Genomic DNA, 20,170 nt, shown 5'->3' with positions numbered 1-20,170 from the left:
GCCTGGGGCTGGGTGCACAGAGCCTGGGGGTCTTTGTATGCACATGTGATGTGCGTGTGGAGTGCAGCCACAGTACGTGGTGGTGATGGGGCTATGGGACAATAGTATGTCTGCTCCCCAGGATGACCTGGGCCTTCCATGGTAAACCCATAGCCAGCCCAGTGGGGTTCACTGCTAGACCGACCCAGGGGGCTGGGCAGAGCAGAGCCAAGGGCTGACCAGCCAGAAGGGAGAAGAAGTGGGTTTTGGCCAGATGTCCATATAGCCAGCCGCTGCAAAGACCAGGATCGATGTCTGTATTCTGTGCTTACCCCTCAGAGAAGCCGGACGCATCCTCAGGCCAGAGGCTTCCTGAGCTGCTGGCGGCCCCAACCCTAGGTCTGAGGCCTTGTTACCTCTCCTCTCAGAGGTGCATTGCAGCTACCCAGACCCATGACTGCCAGGGCTCCCAGGTGTGCAGCCACCGCCAGCCTTGCCCTTTCGGTCTGTGAGTTGTCGGAGGCCCTGTTCTGCTCAGGGGCACAAGGATGACCCCTGAAATTCAGTTGCCCCCTGAGCTGCAGCTGCATTCATGGTTCTTGAGCTGGGCCAGGAGGGGGTCAGTCAGTGAACAGTGGTGACCACTGGTGCACAGCCAGTCGGGACTTTCTTATGAGAATCAGCGCATCCATCCCTGAGCCCCTAGGCAGCCCTTTTCAGGAGCCCGGCTCCCCCAGGGGCTTAGAGAGCCCCCCTCAGGAGAGAGAGGCCCCTGTAGCAGATTGGGGGTGGGACATGCCAAGAAAGCATCAGCTCGGACAGATTTGCTTTTGTGGCTCTTCAGGGTCTCTCAGGCAGCAGCTGCGACCATCTGACAGCCACAGGCCAGCTCAGTAATTGACGCCGCAGCCGGAATAACACATCCTGAAGCCCCGCTAGAGCTGGGCTGATCATTATCTTGTGGCCCGGCCATCTCTGTAATGAGGTTGCCCTGCTGGCAACCCCCGATGGCCTGACTCTTCCAGGAAAGGAGTGCCTGTCACAGGCCGGCCAGTCAGCACTGCTGGCACTGTTCCTGCAAGCAGGCCGCCCTTCCGTGGGGCACTCTGCCTCCAGCGTGACACTCATTTTTATTTCCTGGTAACCCCCGGCGGGAATTCACCAGTACTTAAGCCAAATTAGACCCCTTCCTACAGAGCTGGCTGGAGAGCGGTCGCTAGGTGTCCTGACAGCCAAACAAGTCATATGCTCCTCCCATTTGGCGGGCGACCTTAGACTCCCTGCGGGTTCTGGACAAAGGCAGGACACTGCCGGGCTTCGGGCAATCAGCTGCCTCAGTTTTGTGTCCTCTCCTCTGAGAAGTGCTAGTCCCATCTCTCACGGACACTGGAGGACCACGGGCCGTGGAACTTGTTCCTGCGCACGCATACGTCCCACCCTCCGACTGCCCGCAAGACGTCTACATTTGGGAGACCCACAGGCATCTCATGCTCATCGAGGTCTGCCCTCCTTTGCAGGACATGGCACCTGTGCCTTCCCACCATTCAATCGAAACCAGAGTCTCCCATCCTGCTCACGGCGGCCCTGGACACACTGAGTGCAGGAGCTGGCTAGTTCCAGCTCACAGGGCCCAACTCCACATTCACGTGAGCAACCTGAAATCTGCCATGATGGGAGCATCTGCCACAGGAATCAGCACACACTGCAAGTTAGGCTTCTGCCCATCACCCAGGGAGCCCGCTGTTAAACACTTGCCAGCCCACCACCCTGCCAGCTAGTCCTCCTGAAGCATTCGCCGTGTCCTCCTCCACTTCCTGGCACCAGCCCCGGAGCCCAGGCCTTGCACGTCCTGCCTGGACCATGCAGCATGCACTGACCAGGCGTTCTGCTTCTGTCTCCAGCTTTTCATCTCAGAATGGGCTTAAATTCAAAGTAACTCCCTGCTTAGAGCCCTGTAGGCTCCCTTAGAGCTTAGGGGATAAGATTTATGCCTTTGCCAGGACCACAAAGCTCTCTGCATGCTGGCCCCTGCTGGCCCCTGGGGTCCTGCCATTTCTTGACCCTTCAGTCTCTACATCCCTTCATCCCAGGAACCCTGCACTCATGGTGCAAGGCCACCAAGCTCTACCAAGAAGACCATCATCACTGTCAGGTGCCAAGGAATTGTCACCCCCTTTGGAGCCCTCACCTGATGCCCGGGCTTGCGGACATTCCCCCGTCACACGCTGTCTGCTCTGTCCTGCGTTGCTGCCAATGACTTGGACTCACTGTTCAGTGCCTCACGTCCTTGCTGGACTAAACTCCACAAGGGCAGGGACCATGACTGTCTCATTTGTGGCCAAGGCATCGTCACCAGTGCCTAAGACACTGCCTGGCACACACGGGTGCTCAGGAGTGAATGGGCAAATGGTATAGGACAGTACGATTTTTTTGCCACCTGATATCCTTGCTGCCAAGGTGCTGGAGGGAGGCAGAGACGGGGCCTCCAGGGGAGAGGCAGGGCTGCCAGGGGCATGGCGGCCTTGCTGGTGAGTGAGCCCTTGCTCATCTGCAGCCGCATTCACTGGCTCCTGCCTATCCTTCCAGGCCCACGTGTGTAGAAAGGATACACAAAGGGAAGAAAAGGCATGACCTTCTGTAAGCCATGTGCCACGTACTCTCAGAATCGTCCACGGACATGAACCCACCCAGCACACGCCACGGCAACAGCTAGAAGCATGCACACGTGTGGCACAGAGAGGCGGTGTGACTCACCCCCTTGGCATGAGCCCTGCTCCATGCAGCGTGCACACGTGGGTGGCAGTGCATGGCACATGTGTGCTGGGGCCACACACTGAACATGGTGGGAGTCCCCCCAGGTTCTAACAGAGGACAGCTTCACAGCAGGAGCTGAGGACCCCTCCTTTGTGGACAGGTGTGCACATGGAGGGTGCTCAGGGACACCCCCGCCCCCAGCATGTGATGGGCAGATGAGTGGGTGGGGAGTGGCAGGACAGCTGCTGGGTTCGAAGAGCAGCTAACTGGCTGGCTGGTTGACTGACAGGCAGTGCCAAGCCTCCACTCTGACAGATCCAAGGGGACTCACAGCCCAGGCTGAGCTGACAGGGAACTACCCAGTTGAATCGTGGATCCTAATCAGGGTGGTGAGGGAATGGAATCGCTAAACAAAACAAGTAGCGGTCAGAGCTGTCAGGTGCGTGTCAACGCAAATGGGAAGATTCCCGTGTCCCTCCCACCCTGCTCTGGTGAGGAGGTGGCTCAGGGAATCTCAACTGCCCTGAAGGTGGCCAGGGGTTAGGAACACCAGGAGCTGGTAGCTTCCATCCGAGGGCCCTCTCTGTGCCAGCACTGTGCATATTTGCATTTCATTTGCATATTTGCGGACCTGTAAGATGGGTATTTTTTATCCTATTTTATAGATGAGGAAACTAAGGTTCAGTGCAGTCAAGGGATTTGCCCAAGGAGTCTCTCTCGCTCTCTCTCTCTCTCTCTCTCTCTCTCTCTCCCCTCCCCCCCCCTACTTTTTTAAAAAATATGGACCCCTTGTTAAAAGCTATGGAATCTCCAGGCAAAGGGAGAGGCCAAAAGCCTCCATGAGTTCAGTTTCCTCAGAGCAACTGGGGGAAGCCCATCCGCAGAGGCTGAGGCAAGAGGAGAGGTATCTGGCTGACTCCTGCCTTCCCCAAGGTGCACAGAGCCACCTGTGGGTTCCAGGAGCAACTGGCACCTTTGTCCAGGGCAGCCACACTGCCTGGAACACCATTTCCCTGCCCTGTACCCTGGGCAGCAGAGGTGGGCACGGCTGTGGCTGAGTCTGGTCTCCAGGCTGTGACTGAGGCCCTAGCAAAGGATTTAATGAGTTGGATTTTCCTGTGAACACAAGTGAGAATTTAAGGCCCTTTGGTGAGGCTTCTTCCGTCTGAACTCTGTGCTTTGAGTCCAGGTTTCCCTCTAATTGCTGAGTGCGTTTAACTTTAGTTTTGCGTCTAATCTGCATAAATTAACAATCTGCCCAGATAAAGGGAGCTGCTTACAATGAAGCAGAGGCTGACGTTGGGCAGGGGTGCCCCTCCAAAGGGCACAACCTGAACTGCTGGGAGAAGAAAGAGCCAGAGGAGGTGTGGCCACTTCGAGGCCCCGGGCCCCAGGAGCAGGCTCTGGCCTGTGCCCCACAGATGGCAGTGAGGCTGGGTGTGTCAGAGTTCTGACCCCACAGACCTCACACAGTCCGGTGGGGTGGACGGACCTTCAGCCAGGGCAGCTCCTATCTGCATCCAGCTACTTGGTTGGCAGCTGCCACCCAGACATGCAGACTCTTCCCAGGCTGCCAGGCTGAGCTGGAGAAGTCACTGCCCAGGTTGTTGGACTTCTGCAGGGAGGAGCCCAATGCCCATCCCCACCTCCAGGGCCAGCTCCCAGTCCAGGCAGCAGTGGCTTTTCTACAAGCATTTGTTGAGCTCCTGCTGTGTGCCAGGCATTGTGCCAGGCTCTGTCTGACACAGATGTCCTCCCCCAAGAACATGGAGAACTAACACGATCTTTCGTTCCTGATGAGCCGAACCAACCCAGCAGGGGAAACGTTTCTCCCTTCCTCCAGGCGGCTGCTGCCCCGCCTCCCGAATGCTCATAAAGCCCCTGAAGTCACATTTCCCCTGTCATGAGTTGAATTGTGTCCCCTTAAAATACAACCCCTGGTACCTGTGCATGTGACCTTATGGGGTCTTTGCAGATGTAATCAAGTTAAGATGAGGTCACTGGAGAAGACAGCCATGTGAAATTGGACTTAAATTGCCACAAACCAAGAAGCATCTGGGGCTGCCAGAAGCTAGAAGAGGCTTCAGCGGGAGAGGCCCTGTTGACATCTTGACTTCAGACACCTGGCCTCCAGAGAGAATACGTTTTTGTTATTTTAAGCTACGAGTGTTGTGGTAGTTTGTTAGAGCAGCCCTAGGAAACTAATACACCCCTGCGATGGTTAATTTTATGTGTTAACTAAGCCATGGTGCCCAGATGTTTGGTGAAACACCAATATAGATGTTGCTGTCAAGGTATTTTTTAGGTGTGATTAGCATTTCAATCAGTAGCCTTTGAGTAGAGCAGATTGCCCTCCATAATGTGGGTGAGCCTCATTCAATCCGTTGGAGGCCTTTGGAGAAAAGACTGGGGTCACCAAGGAGAAAGCATTCTGTCTCCATACTGTCCCCAGACTCAAGCCATAGCATCCGCATCGGCTCTTCCCTGGGTCTCCAGCCTTGGCCTGCCCTGCAGCGTTTGAACTTGCAAACCTCCTAAGTGCATGAACCGATTCCTTAAAATATATACCCTTCCATGTATGTATCCTATTGGCTGTTTCTCTGAAGGACCCTGACTAACCCAGCCCATCATTCAGAAACCATCCACACTTCCTCGGAGTGGGGCCTGGGGTTCCCGCAGGCTTTCTCCCCTGACCCCTGAGGGCAGCACACCCACCCTGCCAGGGCCCCCCCACCCCCCACATCGCACCTTGTGGCTCATCCCTGCTGTGTGTCCCATCCGCGCACCAGCTGTGCAGGAGGCCTTTCTGTGGCACACACGTTAGGCACAGGGGCTGCTGCTCTCTGACTGGGATGTGGATGGTGCAGAGCACGGCGACAGCCTTCATCCCACCGACTGCCCGGGCACCTGGGGTAGGACCGAAGCTTGGACTCAGGATCTCGCACATATGGGCGCCAAGATGTAGTGGGTGCCTCACTTTCAGGTGTCTCCCCTGGCTCAGGCCGGCCTGAAACTCCTGAAGTTTCCCAGCCTGATGGGCAGCCTAAGTGGACATGTGAGTGTGCTCACAGGTGGGTGTGGCCACACGGACTCACCCCTGAGAAGATGTGGACATGGGACAGGAGCCAGGGAGATGCAGCTCGGTCCAGGGAACCCCAGGGATCCAGGGAGCACAAGTCTGAAACTCCGCCCAGGGCAGGGATTCACTTACACCCACACCCAGGTGCACCTCCTGGGCCTTCAGTTCCCCATCTCTGCCCTCCCTGGGGGTCTGACTCCTCAGGATGGCCCTGCCTTTCCCCAGGCCACAGTGTTCAGAGTGGCAGGACCTCTCCCCACTGCTTACCAGGGCCTAGAGTTGGAATTTGAGCAACCAGATGAGCAGTCATTTCCCTTAAATATGTTCAAGGGCTCCAAAGACATGTTTAGCCCTTTCTAGGCACTTGGGCCCTGTTTTGACCCCTGTCAGTGTCACTGGTCTACACAAATTGGCACCAAGGAGTTGGAGTTGGAGGAGAAACTAAGATGGCGGCATAGATAAACACCGGGAAATTGCTGCCTCCCACAACAATTGAAAAATGCAACAAAAACACAAAACGGGCATCATCCAGAACTACAGGAAGGCTGGCTGAGTGTAAATTCTACAACTAGAAGGAAAGAAAAGCACACTGAGAGCCAGAGGAGCTGCGGAAGTAAAGTGCAGAGGTACGGGGGCTCGCGGGCGCGGAAAAGGGATGGCACCTGAGGACGCGGCTGTCCTTTTGAAACCGGAGGGAGTCACAAGCTCCCAACTGCTCTGAACTCCGGTTCCGGGAAGTCTCTGGGGACCCAGGACTCATACGGGGAGAAACTGGACTGTCTGGCAGCGGGCGAACTTGAGGGCGGCTTTCCCTCAAAGGTGCTTGCAGCCGTTACCGGGACACTGAGACACGCGACTCCTTAGGGCAGGGCTAAGGATCCGCCATAGCTGCTTGCTCTGCCCTTTGATTCCTTGAGACCCCGCCCCACCCAGGCTGCGGCAGAGGCTTTTGCATATGAATGCCCCGGCCCTTTGCAACCTGATAATTACCTAACTGCAGCCGGGCCAGACAGACCCAGAACTTCCAAGAGAAGGCCCAAGGCCCCACAGCAGCTTGCATTGCTTCACAGCTGAGCCTCATCAGGACACCTCCAAACTCCAAAAAAGGAAGGGGAATCTGCAGTTCTCTTCGTAGCTCCTGCTGTGTAACCTCAGGCAGAGGCTAAATTAGCACCTCCTTAGATCCAAGAGCCACTGTACCCAGTGGTCAGAGGGGGACCATCCAGATCACAACTCCTCAGATCCATAAGGGACACACTCAGGGTGCAGTCTCAGTGAGCACCAAAGCCCCACTGAAGCAAGTCTTGCCCCAAAAGGGTGTCTCCAGCACAGAAGTTCTCCCATTGCAGACACAGCTGATTCTCACTGCCAATTGGCCTGGAGGTCAATTCCTCCCAGTGATCCTACAACAACCAAGGCATAACTACAACAAGACTGTGCACAAAGCCCACAAGGGGGTGCACCAAGAGTGTCCACCTCAGGTAACTGGGGAGGCTGAGACACTGGGCCCTACAGGACACCGAGCACACAAAGCCACTCTATCAACACAGGGAAGCAGCCAAAATGCGGAGGCAAAGAAACAGGTCACAAATGGCAGAAATGGAGGAAAGCAAACGACTGGATATAGAGTTCAAGGCCACGTTTATAAGGTTTTTCAAGAATTTTATGGAAACCGCCGATAAATTTAATGAGTCCCTCAATAAGTATAGTGAGACCATGGAGGACATGAAAAAGGACCAACTAGAAATTAAGCATACACTGACTGAAATAAAGAATAATTTACAGAGATCCAACAGCAGACAAGAGGATCCCAAGAATCAAGTCAAAGATTTGAAATACAAAGAAACAAAAAATACCCAACCGAAAAAGAAAAAAGAAAAGAGATTCCAAAAATATGAAGATAGTGTAAGGACCCTCTGGGACAACTTCAAGCGTACCAACATCAGAATTATAGGGGTACCAGAAGAAGAGAGAGGGCAAGATATTGAAAACCTTTTTGAAGAAATAATGACAGAAAACTTCCCCTACCTGGTGAAAGAAATAGACTTACAAGTCCAGGAAGCGCAGAGAACCCCAAACAAAAGGAATCCAAAGAGGACCACACCAAGACACATCATAATTAAAATGCCAAGAGCAAAAGATAAAGAGAGAATCTTAAAAGCAGCAAGAGAAAGACAGTCAGTTACCTACAAGGGAGTACCCATACGACTGTCAGCTGATTTCTCAACAGAAACCATGCAGGCCAGAAGAGAGTGGCAAGAAATATTCAAAGTGATGAATAGCAAGAACCTGCAATCAAGATTACTTTATCCAGCAAAGCTATCATTCAGAATAGAAGGTCAGAGAAAGAGCTTCACGGATAAGAAAAAGCTAAAGGAGTTCATCACCACCAAACCAGCATTATATGAAATGCTGAAAGGTATTCTTTAAGAAGAGGAAGAAGAAAAAGGAACTCTTACCATTTGCCACAGCATGGATGGAACTGGAGAGCGGATAAATACCACATGATCTCACTCATTTGTGGAATATAATGAACAACATAAACTGATGAACAAGGACTGATCCAGAGACGGAGAGGCATTGATTGGACTGTCAGGCCTTGGAGGGAAGGTAGGGGAGGGTGGGGGTAAGGGGGAAAGATCAACCAAAGGACTTACATGCAAGCATATAGGCCTAACCAATGGACACGGACAACAGAGGGGTGAGGGCATGAGCGCGGGGGGGGGGGGGGGGTAGAGGGTAACGTGGGGACAAAGACACATATGTAATATCTTAATCAATAAAAAATATATAATAATAATTAAAAAAAGGAGTTGGAGTTTTTGAGTTGAACCCAGCGAGCCTCCCGCCTGTGACTCACAGGGCAAGGGACCCTCCTCTCCCACCGCTCACATGCCAGTGAGGCCCCCTCCCAGCTCCGCTCCAGGCCCAGGCTGCACCGCCTAATCCTAAGCACTGGCTCTACACACCCTCGGCAGCCTGTGCCTCCCCTCGGCAGGCAACCAGGGAGCTTTTCAGCCAAACCCTCGGAAGAAGACCCGTGAAGAGCTCACCATGTGGAACCCACTTGACAGTCCCCATAACTCATGCCTTGTTTGCTCTCACCGGTGCTAACTCTTATTGTATTGTGCGTATTCTAACTGCTCTGCGTATGTCATCTATCCAGAAAGAGAAAGTGGTTGTTTATTTTTTATCACAGTGCAGGGGGATTGTTAATGTTTTATTGAAAAGAGGGCACGGGTAACTCAGATATTGCAATTGGAGTGTACATGACTGCCTTGGGATTCCCCTGTCCCGGGGGGTGGGGGGATGGGGAATGTGCATGGCAGCATTGGCATTGGGTGGACAAGGAGGCGAGGGGTCATGGCTTGTGTTGCTCAGAAAACCTAGTTTTACCTGGATTGTGCGCTTATTTCGGGGTTGGGGGGGGGTGATCATGATTATATTGAGGCCAGCCCCCCTCCATTCCGTAAGTCCCCCCTGGCACAAATTCTGCTGGCTCTCAGTGACAATACTGTACCTTCCTGGTGAGTGTAGCAAAGACAACACTGTCTTCCCCGGGCTCTCCATGGAGCTGTCCGGGGTCCTGAAGTGCAGCCCACTTGGGGAACGCAGACCCCAGTGTCAAGATCCCAAGGTCCTGGCCTTCCCTCGTTCAGAGCTGGGGTGGTCTTTGCTTCAGCCTTACTGCAGTCGGTGTGTGAAAGAGCAGCGTCCTCCATGGGGAAAGGAGCACGGGGCCTCTGCCAGGGGGAGAGCACATTACATTTCCTTTGTTAAAATTCTGCCTTTATTCCAAAGGGCCGGTCTTTGTCCAGCAAGTTGCCATAAGTTTAAGGGTTTGGAGCATAGAGCTTGTGGCAAATATAGTTCCCCATAGGATCTGTTGTTGGGTTTTCCACAGACAGTTTTTCTTTACAAAGGAGACAATTGCAGCCAGGTTGGCTGTGTTAAACAAAACTGGCCAAAGGTCAAGAGACTTCCCCAGAGCTAGGCTCTGTCCAGCTAGGACTTTTTCTCCAGCCTATGCCCAGGGTTCTGGCCCTACCAGCCTCCGAGTGGGCCAAGCTCAGACACACCTGTGCAATCTGAACAGATTAAATGGGACAAGCCCCGCGGCCACCACCCTTCGGGCTGTGGGGACCGTGCAGGTGGGAGGTCACAGCTGTAGGGGCTGCAACCTCAATACACACGTTGTCGTCGAGTCCACCAGCTGACAGGTGGCTCCTCGGCCCCACTCTTGGCCAAGCCTGGCATGACTCATTTGCTCCAGAAAAGGAGCATAAATAAGCGCCATCGTACCTTGACAAGTTGACAGGGTTGACAAGCAGAGTAAATTCCTGTGTCTGAAGCTGACGAGGGGAGGTGATTTAGCAGAGCCAGCTGCCATCACCAGAAGAAAATAATTAAGGAAACGCGGCAGTGTAGAGGGAAACCGAGTGTGTGGCGGGTCCCTTCTGGAGAAGGGCTCTGTGATCATCGGCCGCAGGAGGAAGCAGCCTGTGCCAGAAACACTGAGCCCAGGAAGCTCATGCTGGGGATGGCTGCCTGAGGAGGGTGAAGGGGGCGGCGAAGGGAGGCAGGGTCGGGGCTGAGAAGGGGCCCCTGGCAAGGGGCTGAACTCTAAAGGCTCCTGTCTCACAGTCAGGCACTCCCTGATCATCCCCGCCCTCAGGGGTGCAACCACTTCTGCCTGGAGCTTCTCCTCAGCCTCACGGAAGAGTCCGGAAGGCCTGTTTCAGAGCTCACCCACCTCCACACACTTATGCACATAACCTGGGGAAGGCTCAGGAAGGCGGACACTCTGCCCTTTGCCCAGGGAAGGGCATACCCCTGTTCTGAGCCCAAAAGGACCAAAGGATAATACTGCATCGGAAGAAAGATGCAATGCGCCAAGTTCCGCCTTCATTCCCACCTCTCTTGGGACTTGAGAAAGGCCCCAGCAGGCTCAGGGACAGCAGGCTTTCAGTCCAGGGTGCCCTGGGGCACCCCCAATTGCTGATAAATGAAGGAGATATGTGGGCCCATCCTCAGCCTGACCAGTATGAGGCCATGGCCATTGCAGTGGCTGAACCTGTACAACAACCTCAGAGAAGTGAGTGGAGTTTGGGGGTCAGGGACAGAGGACCTGGACATCCTCTCACCAGCTGGGCTCCAGCCACTGGACCTCTGCCAAGTACTCAGAGATGGCAGGGGCAGTGCTGGGCCTCCGGAGCACCCACCCCAGGCAGCGCCAGGCTCAGCCCACTGTGTGAGGGGAGGTGGTTCTGATGGTGACTGCCTTCTGGCAAAGCCTCAGAGCAGAAAGAGCCCCTGAAGTGTCCCTGGCCAAGCAGGGCTGGGCCAAGGAAGCCCAGACTCCTAAGTAAGTTCCCCCGAAGGAATCATCTTGTCCTTCTGGGACATTCCCCAAAACAGACCAGGCCTGCTACGAGGCAGAATCGTCTCCTCTGGCCAAAGGCTCGCCTCCCAGTGCTTGTTGTCCTGGGTGAGCCCAGCCCCAGCCCAGGCAAAGGTGGGCAGAGCGGACACCTGGAGTGTGGCCAGTGATACGCTGACCTCTCTCCACCTCCCCGCAGTCACTGTGAGTGCTCGCTGGACACTGTGCCTGGGCTCTGCTCCGCCCTTTGGAGGAGAGCGGTGTGTGGTCAGCTCACCCCAGAGCCCCAGGGCCAGCTGCAAGGCCAATGTCGCAAAGTGGATGGCTCAGTTGGGAAACTTCCCAGAGGGAAGTGGGGAGACCCCAGTCCAAGGAGAATGAGTGTGTTCCAGTCCCAGGCCAGGTGTGTGCAAAGGTGTGGGTGCAGGTGTGTCGTATTCCAGGTATGGAGCGTCCACATGGACTACAGCCGGCAGAGCCAACAGGGCATAGAGCATGGACAGGCCTTTCTGAAGGTTCCTTTCCCCTCTGATTTAGTGACAGGGTGGGTGGGAAGTGGGCTGTGAGGTTTCTGGATGCTCCGCTGGGCAGGTGTGTGGCAGCCTGGGCAGGGCGCTTTTCCAGACCCTTCCAGGTCACGCTGGGAGGTAAGACGCCAAGAAGGGAGCATCAGCTGGCAGCCGGGGGACCAGGTCTTTCCTGCGCCCCCATTTCCATGCGGATGGGAGAGGGGGGCACTCACACCGTGGCGCGCCTCTCCTGCGTCCCCCCTGAACTGCCTTTTTATGGCGCCTACCCGAGTGCCCTCCCTTCGGGGCACCCACAGTCAAGAGCCCAGCAGGTCCCTGGGAACTACGTGGTTCTTCCAGCGCTAATACTGTGCTCTCTGTTCGCTTTTCAGGAGTAAAGTTCAACATCAGGCTACAGCAGCCGCGCGATGTGAGTTCTGATAAATCTCAGCAGGGCTGCCTGGGGAAGTTGGCGAGGGCAGGGGAGAAATTTGGAGCGCGCATTAAACCCGTTCTTGGAAAGAAAAATGTGTCCGGCCCTTCCCGGGCGCCCTGGGAACAAAGCCGGGCCCGGGGCCGTGAGTTTCCCTGTCCCATTGGATGGCAGCGTTGGAGTGTGCTAATTGACTCAGTAAATCTGAGCGGCTCCTCCAGCCACCGCTGCCAGCCCCGCCCGCCTCGCTCCGCCGCGTTCCTGGGAGGCCTGCGCCATCTGGTGGCCAAAATGACACGTGCACCTCGGGCCCTGGCCAGCTGACGGGAGGACCCCAGGGCTGGGGGGAGCTGGGGCCAGAGCGGTCACCTCCTGCAGGGCCAGCTGCCTCCCTCTCCCTCCTCTTAGACACTCCCCTGTCACCGAGCGGGCAGGGCCTGGGCGTGGCGAGGCCCGGCCTGTGTGACCCTCAGGGCCAGCTGTCCTGCCCACCCTGGTAACCCTTTCTCTTCTCGCTCCAGGACTTTCCGCCAGGCAGTTCCCAGGATGGTGTGTTTAAGGCGCCCACAGAGAGGGTCGCCCGAGACGTGTCCAGCCGGGCACCCAGAGGCCTCCGCCTACCGGGGCCTGACGCACCTCAAGGCCGCCCAAACCGGGGGGCCCGTCTGCGGCCCCAGCAGCGCCGCCGCCGGCTGCTGATCAAGAAAATGCCCGCGGCGGCGGCCATCCCGGCCAACAGCTCGGACGGCTCCGCGGCCCGGCCAGCACCGCGGGCCCCGGACGGCCGCTGGGTCAGCCTGCACCAGAGGCAGCGGGAGCGCAAGCGGGTGATGGGGGAGGCGTGCGCCAAGTACCGCGCCAGCAGCAGCCGCAGGGCGGTCACGCCCCGCCACGTGTCCCGCATCTTCGTGGAGGACCGCCACCGCGTGCTGTACTGCGAGGTCCCCAAAGCGGGCTGCTCCAACTGGAAGCGGGTGCTCATGGTGCTGGCCGGGCTGGCCTCGTCCACCGCCGACCTCCAGCACAACACCGTGCACTACGGCGGCGCCCTCAAGCGGCTGGACACCTTCGACCGCCAGGGCATCCTGCACCGCCTCAGCACCTACACCAAGATGCTCTTCGTCCGCGAGCCCTTCGAGAGGCTGGTCTCCGCCTTCCGCGACAAGTTCGAGCACCCCAACAGCTACTATCACCCTGTCTTCGGCAAGGCCATCCTGGCCCGGTACCGGGCCAACGCCTCTGGGGAAGCCCTGCGGACGGGCTCTGGCGTGCGCTTCCCCGAGTTCGTCCAGTACCTGCTGGACGTGCACCGGCCGGTGGGCATGGACATCCACTGGGACCACGTCAGCCGGCTCTGCAGCCCCTGCCTCATCGACTATGACTTTGTGGGCAAGTTTGAGAGCATGGAGGACGATGCCAACTTCTTCTTGAGCCTCATCCACGCCCCGCGCAACCTGACCTTCCCCCAGTTCAAGGACCGGCACTCGCAGGAGGCACGGACTACCGCGGGCATCACCCACCAGTACTTCTCGCAGCTCTCGGCCCCGCAGCGGCAGCGTGCCTACGACTTCTACTACATGGACTACCTGATGTTCAACTACTCCAAGCCCTTCGCTGACCTGTACTGAGGGCCTGGCGGCTGCCCGCGGGCACCCTGCCCACCACTCACCTGTCCGAGGGGCATGTTTCCTTAGCCAGGAGCCGAGATGTACCCAGAACAACTGGGCTCCGAGGACGTGAGGAGCTGTGGCTGCTGCAGGCCCTGGTGGGGACAGAGGCCCAGGCCTTGGGTGGGGACCCTGGCCCAAGCCTCAGAGCCACTTCCTTCCTTCTTGCCTGAGGAAGGTATGGAGGGGTGTGAGCTGGACACCCAGGAGTCCCAGCTGCCCACACCCAGCTCAGCCAGGAGTCAGGATGTCCAGGGAAGCCTGAGGCCCGGGAATGAGGGCCGGGCGGTAAGGGACCTCCTTCAGTCCCTTCGCCATTGCCTTGTACCCAACCACATGGTTTGCAGCTTTTCTGTGACCCAGGAGGAGGTTCCAAATAAAGCACATGGTTTCCAGAACACGTGTCTACACTCTGTCTTAGCATGGGAGCACCAGCCCTTTCCCGGGGCTGTCGGGGGCTCTTTCTCCCTCCCCAGAGCAGCCAGAGCCAGGCGCCCACAGGCCCGCTTGCACGGAAGTCCAGGGCAGGAGTAGCCAGTGTGTGTGACAGGAGCAGCTCACAGCAGCTTCCATTCCGGCCAGCTCCTCACACTCAGGCCTCCGAGGCCAGCACTTGGTTAACTGGGTCCTCCTGTCTCGGTACCAGCACCCTCGTCTGCAAAATGATAGACCTGTCCCCACGGAGGCCCACTGGGTCTCTTCTTGTCGGTGCTCTTTGTGGGGGCTCTGTGAGGACTGCCAGGGCAGTGATGAGCTCTTTGGGCAAGCTGCCATGTGGGGCTGCCACTGGGCTTGTTGCAGTGCCCGTGGGTTCCAGTGGGTGTGTCATTGCCGGGCAGGGAGTAATGCCATCCCTGGCTTTCCAAACCTCTGGGCTAAGGGGTTTGGACCAAAGCTGCCATCTTCAGACCTTGACCCTGGCCTTGATCCCTGGCTCCATTCACCTGACAAGACCACCTCAAAGTTGTCAGGATCGTCTTCCCCTGGTGAACCAGGTCTAGGGAAGGGGGAGGAGAGGCTATAGAGAAAACATACCCAAAAGCATACATTTTCACACAGGAATGGCTCTGAACTTGTCAAAAGCCAGGGAGCTTCCTGGAAGGTCTCGGAGAGAGTGTTTGTTGGAGCTTTGAGTGTGGGTGTGACTGTGGCTGCTTTGGGTCTTTTTGTAATGGGAAGTGCTGCCTGACTGTTTCTAGGCATCTGTGGGTCTGTCTGCCTACCTTTGGGTCTCATTTCTGTCTCTCAGGAGTATGCTGCTCGCCCTTCTTGGCCCCCTGTGGTCTCTGTGGATCTCTCCCAGGAGATTGCTCTCGATCTGTTCCCACTGGAGAGGGGAGGTGCTGCTGGACCCTAAGAAGGAGACCCTGAGGTCCCCACGGTGGGACACGCTGCTGGATCCCACCCTGCACTGCAAGGCTCACACTGGAGTGAGCTGCCCCATCTCCCTTTCTGCCTCCAACATGGGCTCTGGAAACTTACAAAGGCAGAACAAGGAGATGAGGCTGCCACCTGCCTGTTCAGGCCACATGTGTCCAAGAATCCTGAGCAGGGTGAGGCTTCCCCTCAGGTTGCAGCTGGAGTGGCCTGGGCCATCTGACAGAAGGAACCCAGAGTGCCAGGGAGGAAGCTGTGGTCATGGCCTGAGGGTGTGGGAGGCAGGAAGGTAGATGCTGAGAGCCAAAGAGGCTGACCCACCAGCACCTTGGCCAGGGCCAGAGCAGTGTAAGAAGAGGCGGGAGGGCTAACAATGGCCCAGAAGCAGCTGTCCCCAGGCTGTGTGCCCACAAAGTCAGACAGAATTCACGATGCAGAAACAGTGTCTCTGGTCACAGATGTATTGGCCACGCCTGAGGCAGTGTCACTGACCATCAGCTCAGCTTAGAGACAACCAGGATTGCCCTGAGACCATCCTCCACAGTGTGTGCATGTATGAGTGTGTGTGTGTGTGTGTGTGTGTGTGTTGGGTGGTAGGAAAAGACATCTTCACTTGTGTCATCTCTCAGAGACAGCCAGACCTGAGTTGGGCAGATATACACACACAACACATCCATCAAAGAGGGGGTTTTCCTCTTGGGTAATAACAGGTGACACAGTCCTGGCTCCCAGCATGACCGCCAGGCCCAGTCCTGAGACCTCACCCTGAATCCACTGAGGTGGTTTTGGACCCAACTCCAGCCCCTAACCCCAGCCTCAAGCCTTGTATAGCCCTAGGGCTTGGGAACAGTGGAGCTAACTGCCAATACAGGAAAGTGTGTGTGTGTGGGCTGAGAGAGTTGATGGGTGAGTATGTGAGTCTATATATATGTCTGTGTGTCTGTGAGTGTGTCTGTGTCTCCATGTATGTGTCTCTGTTTGTGCATCTGTATGTTTGTGTGGGTGTGTCTGTGAGGGTATGTGTGTGTGTGTCTGTGTAAGTGTCTGGGTGTGGGGTTCAGCATGTAAGTCTCTATGTGTATATATGTGTGTAGGGGGGTTAGGGTTAGGTGTGGTAAGTGTCTGTCTATGGGTATCTGTCTGGGGTGAGGGAGTGTGTATGTGTGTGAGCCTGTATAATATGTCAGGGTGGGGGGGACTTGGACAGTCCTCCCCCTCCTCTCTGTGACCATCGTGTGTTGCCCATCCCTGCCCTACTTCATCTGCTTCCCACTTTGTGGGTACAGTGTGGAGGGAGGGCTGTCTGGGTCAGGGTCCTAAGAAGGGCCCATAGGCTCCTCCCAGAGGTCAAGCAGCCCACCGTGCATGTAGGGAAAATAACCACTGAACCTCTAGTGCCCTTCCCCTGCCTCTCTGGGGCAGCCCACAGGGGAGTCCCTGCCAGGCCTTTGCCCTCAGAGCAGCTCAGACCTCCTCAGACACGAGCCTTGCTCTCTGAGTGATGAAGAGGACAGACTAGGGTCCTCCCGGAGCCTGTGAGCTCTAAGAGACCTGAAGTCTGGGGAGATGAGATTTGAGATCCGCCAGGTAGTCAGGTGTGACATTCAGGCGCCTTGGGCCTCCAAGACACAGCCAAACCCTCCTAACTCCCCACTGTGTGGGCTTGGCCTCCCCCACAGGGAGGGGCCCAGGACAGAGGTAGGCAGGCAGTGGATGGAAGGACAGTCCTTCAGCACCCCTCCCCTCCCATGTGCCAATTTCAACCTTGGAGTTGCACCCCCTTGCTGGGGGGTGGGGCACTGGAATCTCAGGAGAGGCCTGGGGCTGGCAGGCGATCTCCCCTCACTTCTCCCCCACCCCGCCCCCATCCTTAGCTTATCATCTCTGAGGAGCATCCGTGGCTCATCAAGGGACTTTCCTCCTGGTGTCTCCCCCCCACTCCACCAGTGCAGCAGGACCTGGAGCTGGGCACAGGGAGCTCAGTGCTGGCCCATGGGCACAGGAATGGACCAGGATGGTTCCCAGGAGCTGGGGGCAGGCTACTGGGGCTGAGCAGGGCTGAAATGATCTGTCCTCATCTCGGGGACCCTGTGTTGATGGGTACTATGACCTGGATTAGGAATAAATCAGCACCCTTAGGGAGCTGTGGGCTCACCCTAGTGTGGGGAGAGGAGGGAGTGAGTTGGCCATGGCTGCCCTCTCAGAGGAAGTGGCTCCATGGTCCACTCACCCTGCTGGAGGGGAGTGAGAGCCCTGAGCTGTGGTCCCTCTGGGTGGCCTGGCCTGGCCTAGTGCTGAGGCCGGCGTTGCTCCCAGACTCTTCACCCTGCCCTTTGCACAAGAGTCTCAGCTGGAATATCGTGGCCAGGAGCGGAGGGTGGCCAAGGGTCTGGTGGGGCTGGGGCCACCTAGGAGCACATGCTTCTGCCCCTCCCCTACTGCTGGGGGGGGGGGGGCCGGTAAGAGGGGGGACTCCAAAAGTTAAGCTGGGGGCTGCTCCCAAGAATACTTGAAGCCTAGGACAAGGGTCAGAGGTCAGAGGTCAGAAGTGAGTCGTTTCAAACCGAGTTGCCTAGGGTGTGCCAGCCTAAATCAAGTGCTCAGGACAGTGGGTACTGTGTTGGCCTCGCCCATGCACTCCATGGTAGGTAACCTCTCCCAGCAGCTCTGATTGTGCCTGCCTTGCCCCACTTCACAGGCGAGGGGGCAGGGGCACAGAGAGGCTTGTCCAGAGGTGCACAGGATGGCACCTGGAGCTGCGATCCACCCAGCAGCCGGGCTGTAACGCCCTCACTCCTGTGGCCGCCAGGGCCTCATCCCCTGGGCATCTGGGCGATCCAAGGGAGGGCGGGAGCGGAAGGAGGCCTCCGCCGGCAGAGACACGGATGGCCACCAGGGGGGGCTAAGACCTCGCTCCTGAGCAGCGGCCTGGGTATCCCCGGCCAGCCCACGAGGTGGCAGCAACACCCCGACTGTGGGCCAGTCGGCGACACACTGCCTGGAGACCCTCTCTCCCTCCCAGCCATGGGGTCACCCGCGCGGTGCCTCGTGCTCACAAACCTCACAGGGCCATCAGCAGCCTCCGGCGCTTGTTTGTCCTCCACTCTCCATGAGGGTGACAACAGGCCTTCTGTGACCTCAACCACAATACGCACACACTGGCACAGGCACAGACACAGACATGCCCCCACACAGGCACACAGCGGTGCACACATACCCCTCCTCACAAATACACATCCAGGCCCAGAGACACATCCACGGATACACAGATACAAACGTACGTGCAGATGCACGCACACACTCATGAGACACACACCCGCACACTCACACAGACATCCCCGGAAAGGGCACAGCTAGCCGTGCATTTCTGACTGCGGGGAAGTAAAGGGAGGACCGGGAAGCCCCTCGCTATGTCAAAGGCATGCTCCTCTGCACCGCCCGCCCGGGTCTCCTCGCTGCCCTTTCGGAGGCCAGCCCTCCGCTCCCTCTTGGGTCCCCAGCCCCTGTCTCCTCCTCAAGAGCATCATGGCGCACTGCTGGGCCATCAGACTTTCCCAGCGGGGCCCCATCTTCAGAAAAGAGAACGCGTTAGCCTCTTCCCCTCCATCGCTTGCTCCCTTCTTGCACATGTCATTCTCTGCCCCTCAGTGAATCCTTCTGTCCCTCCCCAGTGCCCACCTCTTTACCCAAGCCACGTCGTCTCCTGCCTAGGCTCCCAAAGCAATCATAGGAATATGGTATTTCCTGGCTTACCAGGTACTGTGCTAAGCATTTCATGTCTAGAAGTCCTCATCGCCGCCCTGTAAGACAGATGTAATTGTCATCCCATTCTGTGCACATGAGGAAACCGATACACGGGTGAAGTGATTTGCCCAAACTCACACAGCTTTTAAGAAGATGTTCTGCCTGAGCCAGTTTGGCTCAGTGGATAGAGCGTAAGCCTGTGGACTGGAGGGTCCCAGGTTTGATTCCAGTCAAGGGCACATACCAGGGTTGTGGGCTCGATCCCCAGTGTGGGGCATGCAGGAGGCAGCCGATCAATGATTCTCTCTCATCATTGATGTTTCTATGTCTCTCTCCCTCTCCCTTCCTCTCTGAAATCAATAAAAAAAAAATTTTTAATTAAAAAAAAGATGTTCCAACTGACAAATCTCCAGGGGGGCTGGGGGATGGGAAGAAATTAACCAAAGAATTTACATGCATAACCAGTGGACACAGACAATAGTGTGGTGAAGGCCTAGGGTGGAGCAGGGCTGGGAGGAGGGGGATAAAGAGGGGGGAAGTTGGGGGACACCTGTAATACTGTCAACAATAAAATTTTTTAAAAGAAACTGACAAATGTTAAAAGAAAAAAGATGTTCCAAGGTTCGAACCCTGGTAGTTTGGCCCTGGTGTCCACCAACGTGCCATTCTGCTTCTCAGAGATGACCTCATTCCAGACCTTACTGACAAGTCATGTCCCATAGACACATCCTCTTCAGCCTCCTGCTGGATTCAAAGGCACCATCATCCTACACCCGTGTCTGCACCCAACCCCATCAGACCATGCCTGTTGCCCGTCGGCTAACCTGCCGGTCGCCTGGCACAGCCTGGCTGTGCTCTGTGACTGTCGTCTGTCTCTGCCTGTGTCTGGGTCAGCCTGTCAACCTGGGTCAGTGGTGGTTGCCAGGGCTACAAGCCAGGCCTCTCCCTTTGGTGCAGAGGCTGGAGCAGGAGGGTGGGGGTGGAGCCCAGGGCTGCCAATGCCTGGAACCTGCTCCTGGGAGACCCAGGTGCCCAAGGGGTAACTCCCACAGGCCTGGGGAAGAGAACCCAGCTGGGCAGGATGGGGCAGGGTGGGGCAGGGTGGGCGAATGCAGGCCAGGAGGGAAAGCTACATTCTTACTCACTGAGCTGATGTGCTGAATTTTACTTTTCCTTTTATTTATTTCTTCTTCTTAAATCCTGTTTCTCTCCCTGAGGCATTTAATCTATTATTTAACATTGGATTGT

The 20,170-nt window shown here is 56.6% G+C and overlaps 1 protein-coding gene across 1 annotated transcript in view; it reads left to right on the top strand.

Annotated features, from left to right (window-relative positions):
• CHST8 (carbohydrate sulfotransferase 8) overlaps nucleotides 1–14,189 on the top strand; it is a 112,795-nt gene extending 98,606 nt beyond the window's left edge. The window contains exons 3-4 of the mRNA XM_036346988.1: nucleotides 12,094–12,131; nucleotides 12,656–14,189. Coding sequence (XP_036202881.1) covers nucleotides 12,094–12,131; nucleotides 12,656–13,762 — 1,145 coding nt within the window. The 3' untranslated portion in view covers nucleotides 13,763–14,189. The remainder of the gene's footprint in view (nucleotides 1–12,093; nucleotides 12,132–12,655) is intronic.
• The last annotated feature ends 5,981 nt before the right edge of the window (nucleotides 14,190–20,170 follow it).

Source organism: Myotis myotis, unplaced genomic scaffold (assembly GCF_014108235.1).
Source record: "Myotis myotis isolate mMyoMyo1 unplaced genomic scaffold, mMyoMyo1.p scaffold_m19_p_19, whole genome shotgun sequence".
NCBI classification, from domain to species: Eukaryota; Metazoa; Chordata; class Mammalia; order Chiroptera; family Vespertilionidae; genus Myotis; species Myotis myotis.
The sequence above is the reverse complement of the archived record's forward strand: the minus strand, read 5'-3'. Positions and strand labels throughout refer to the sequence as shown.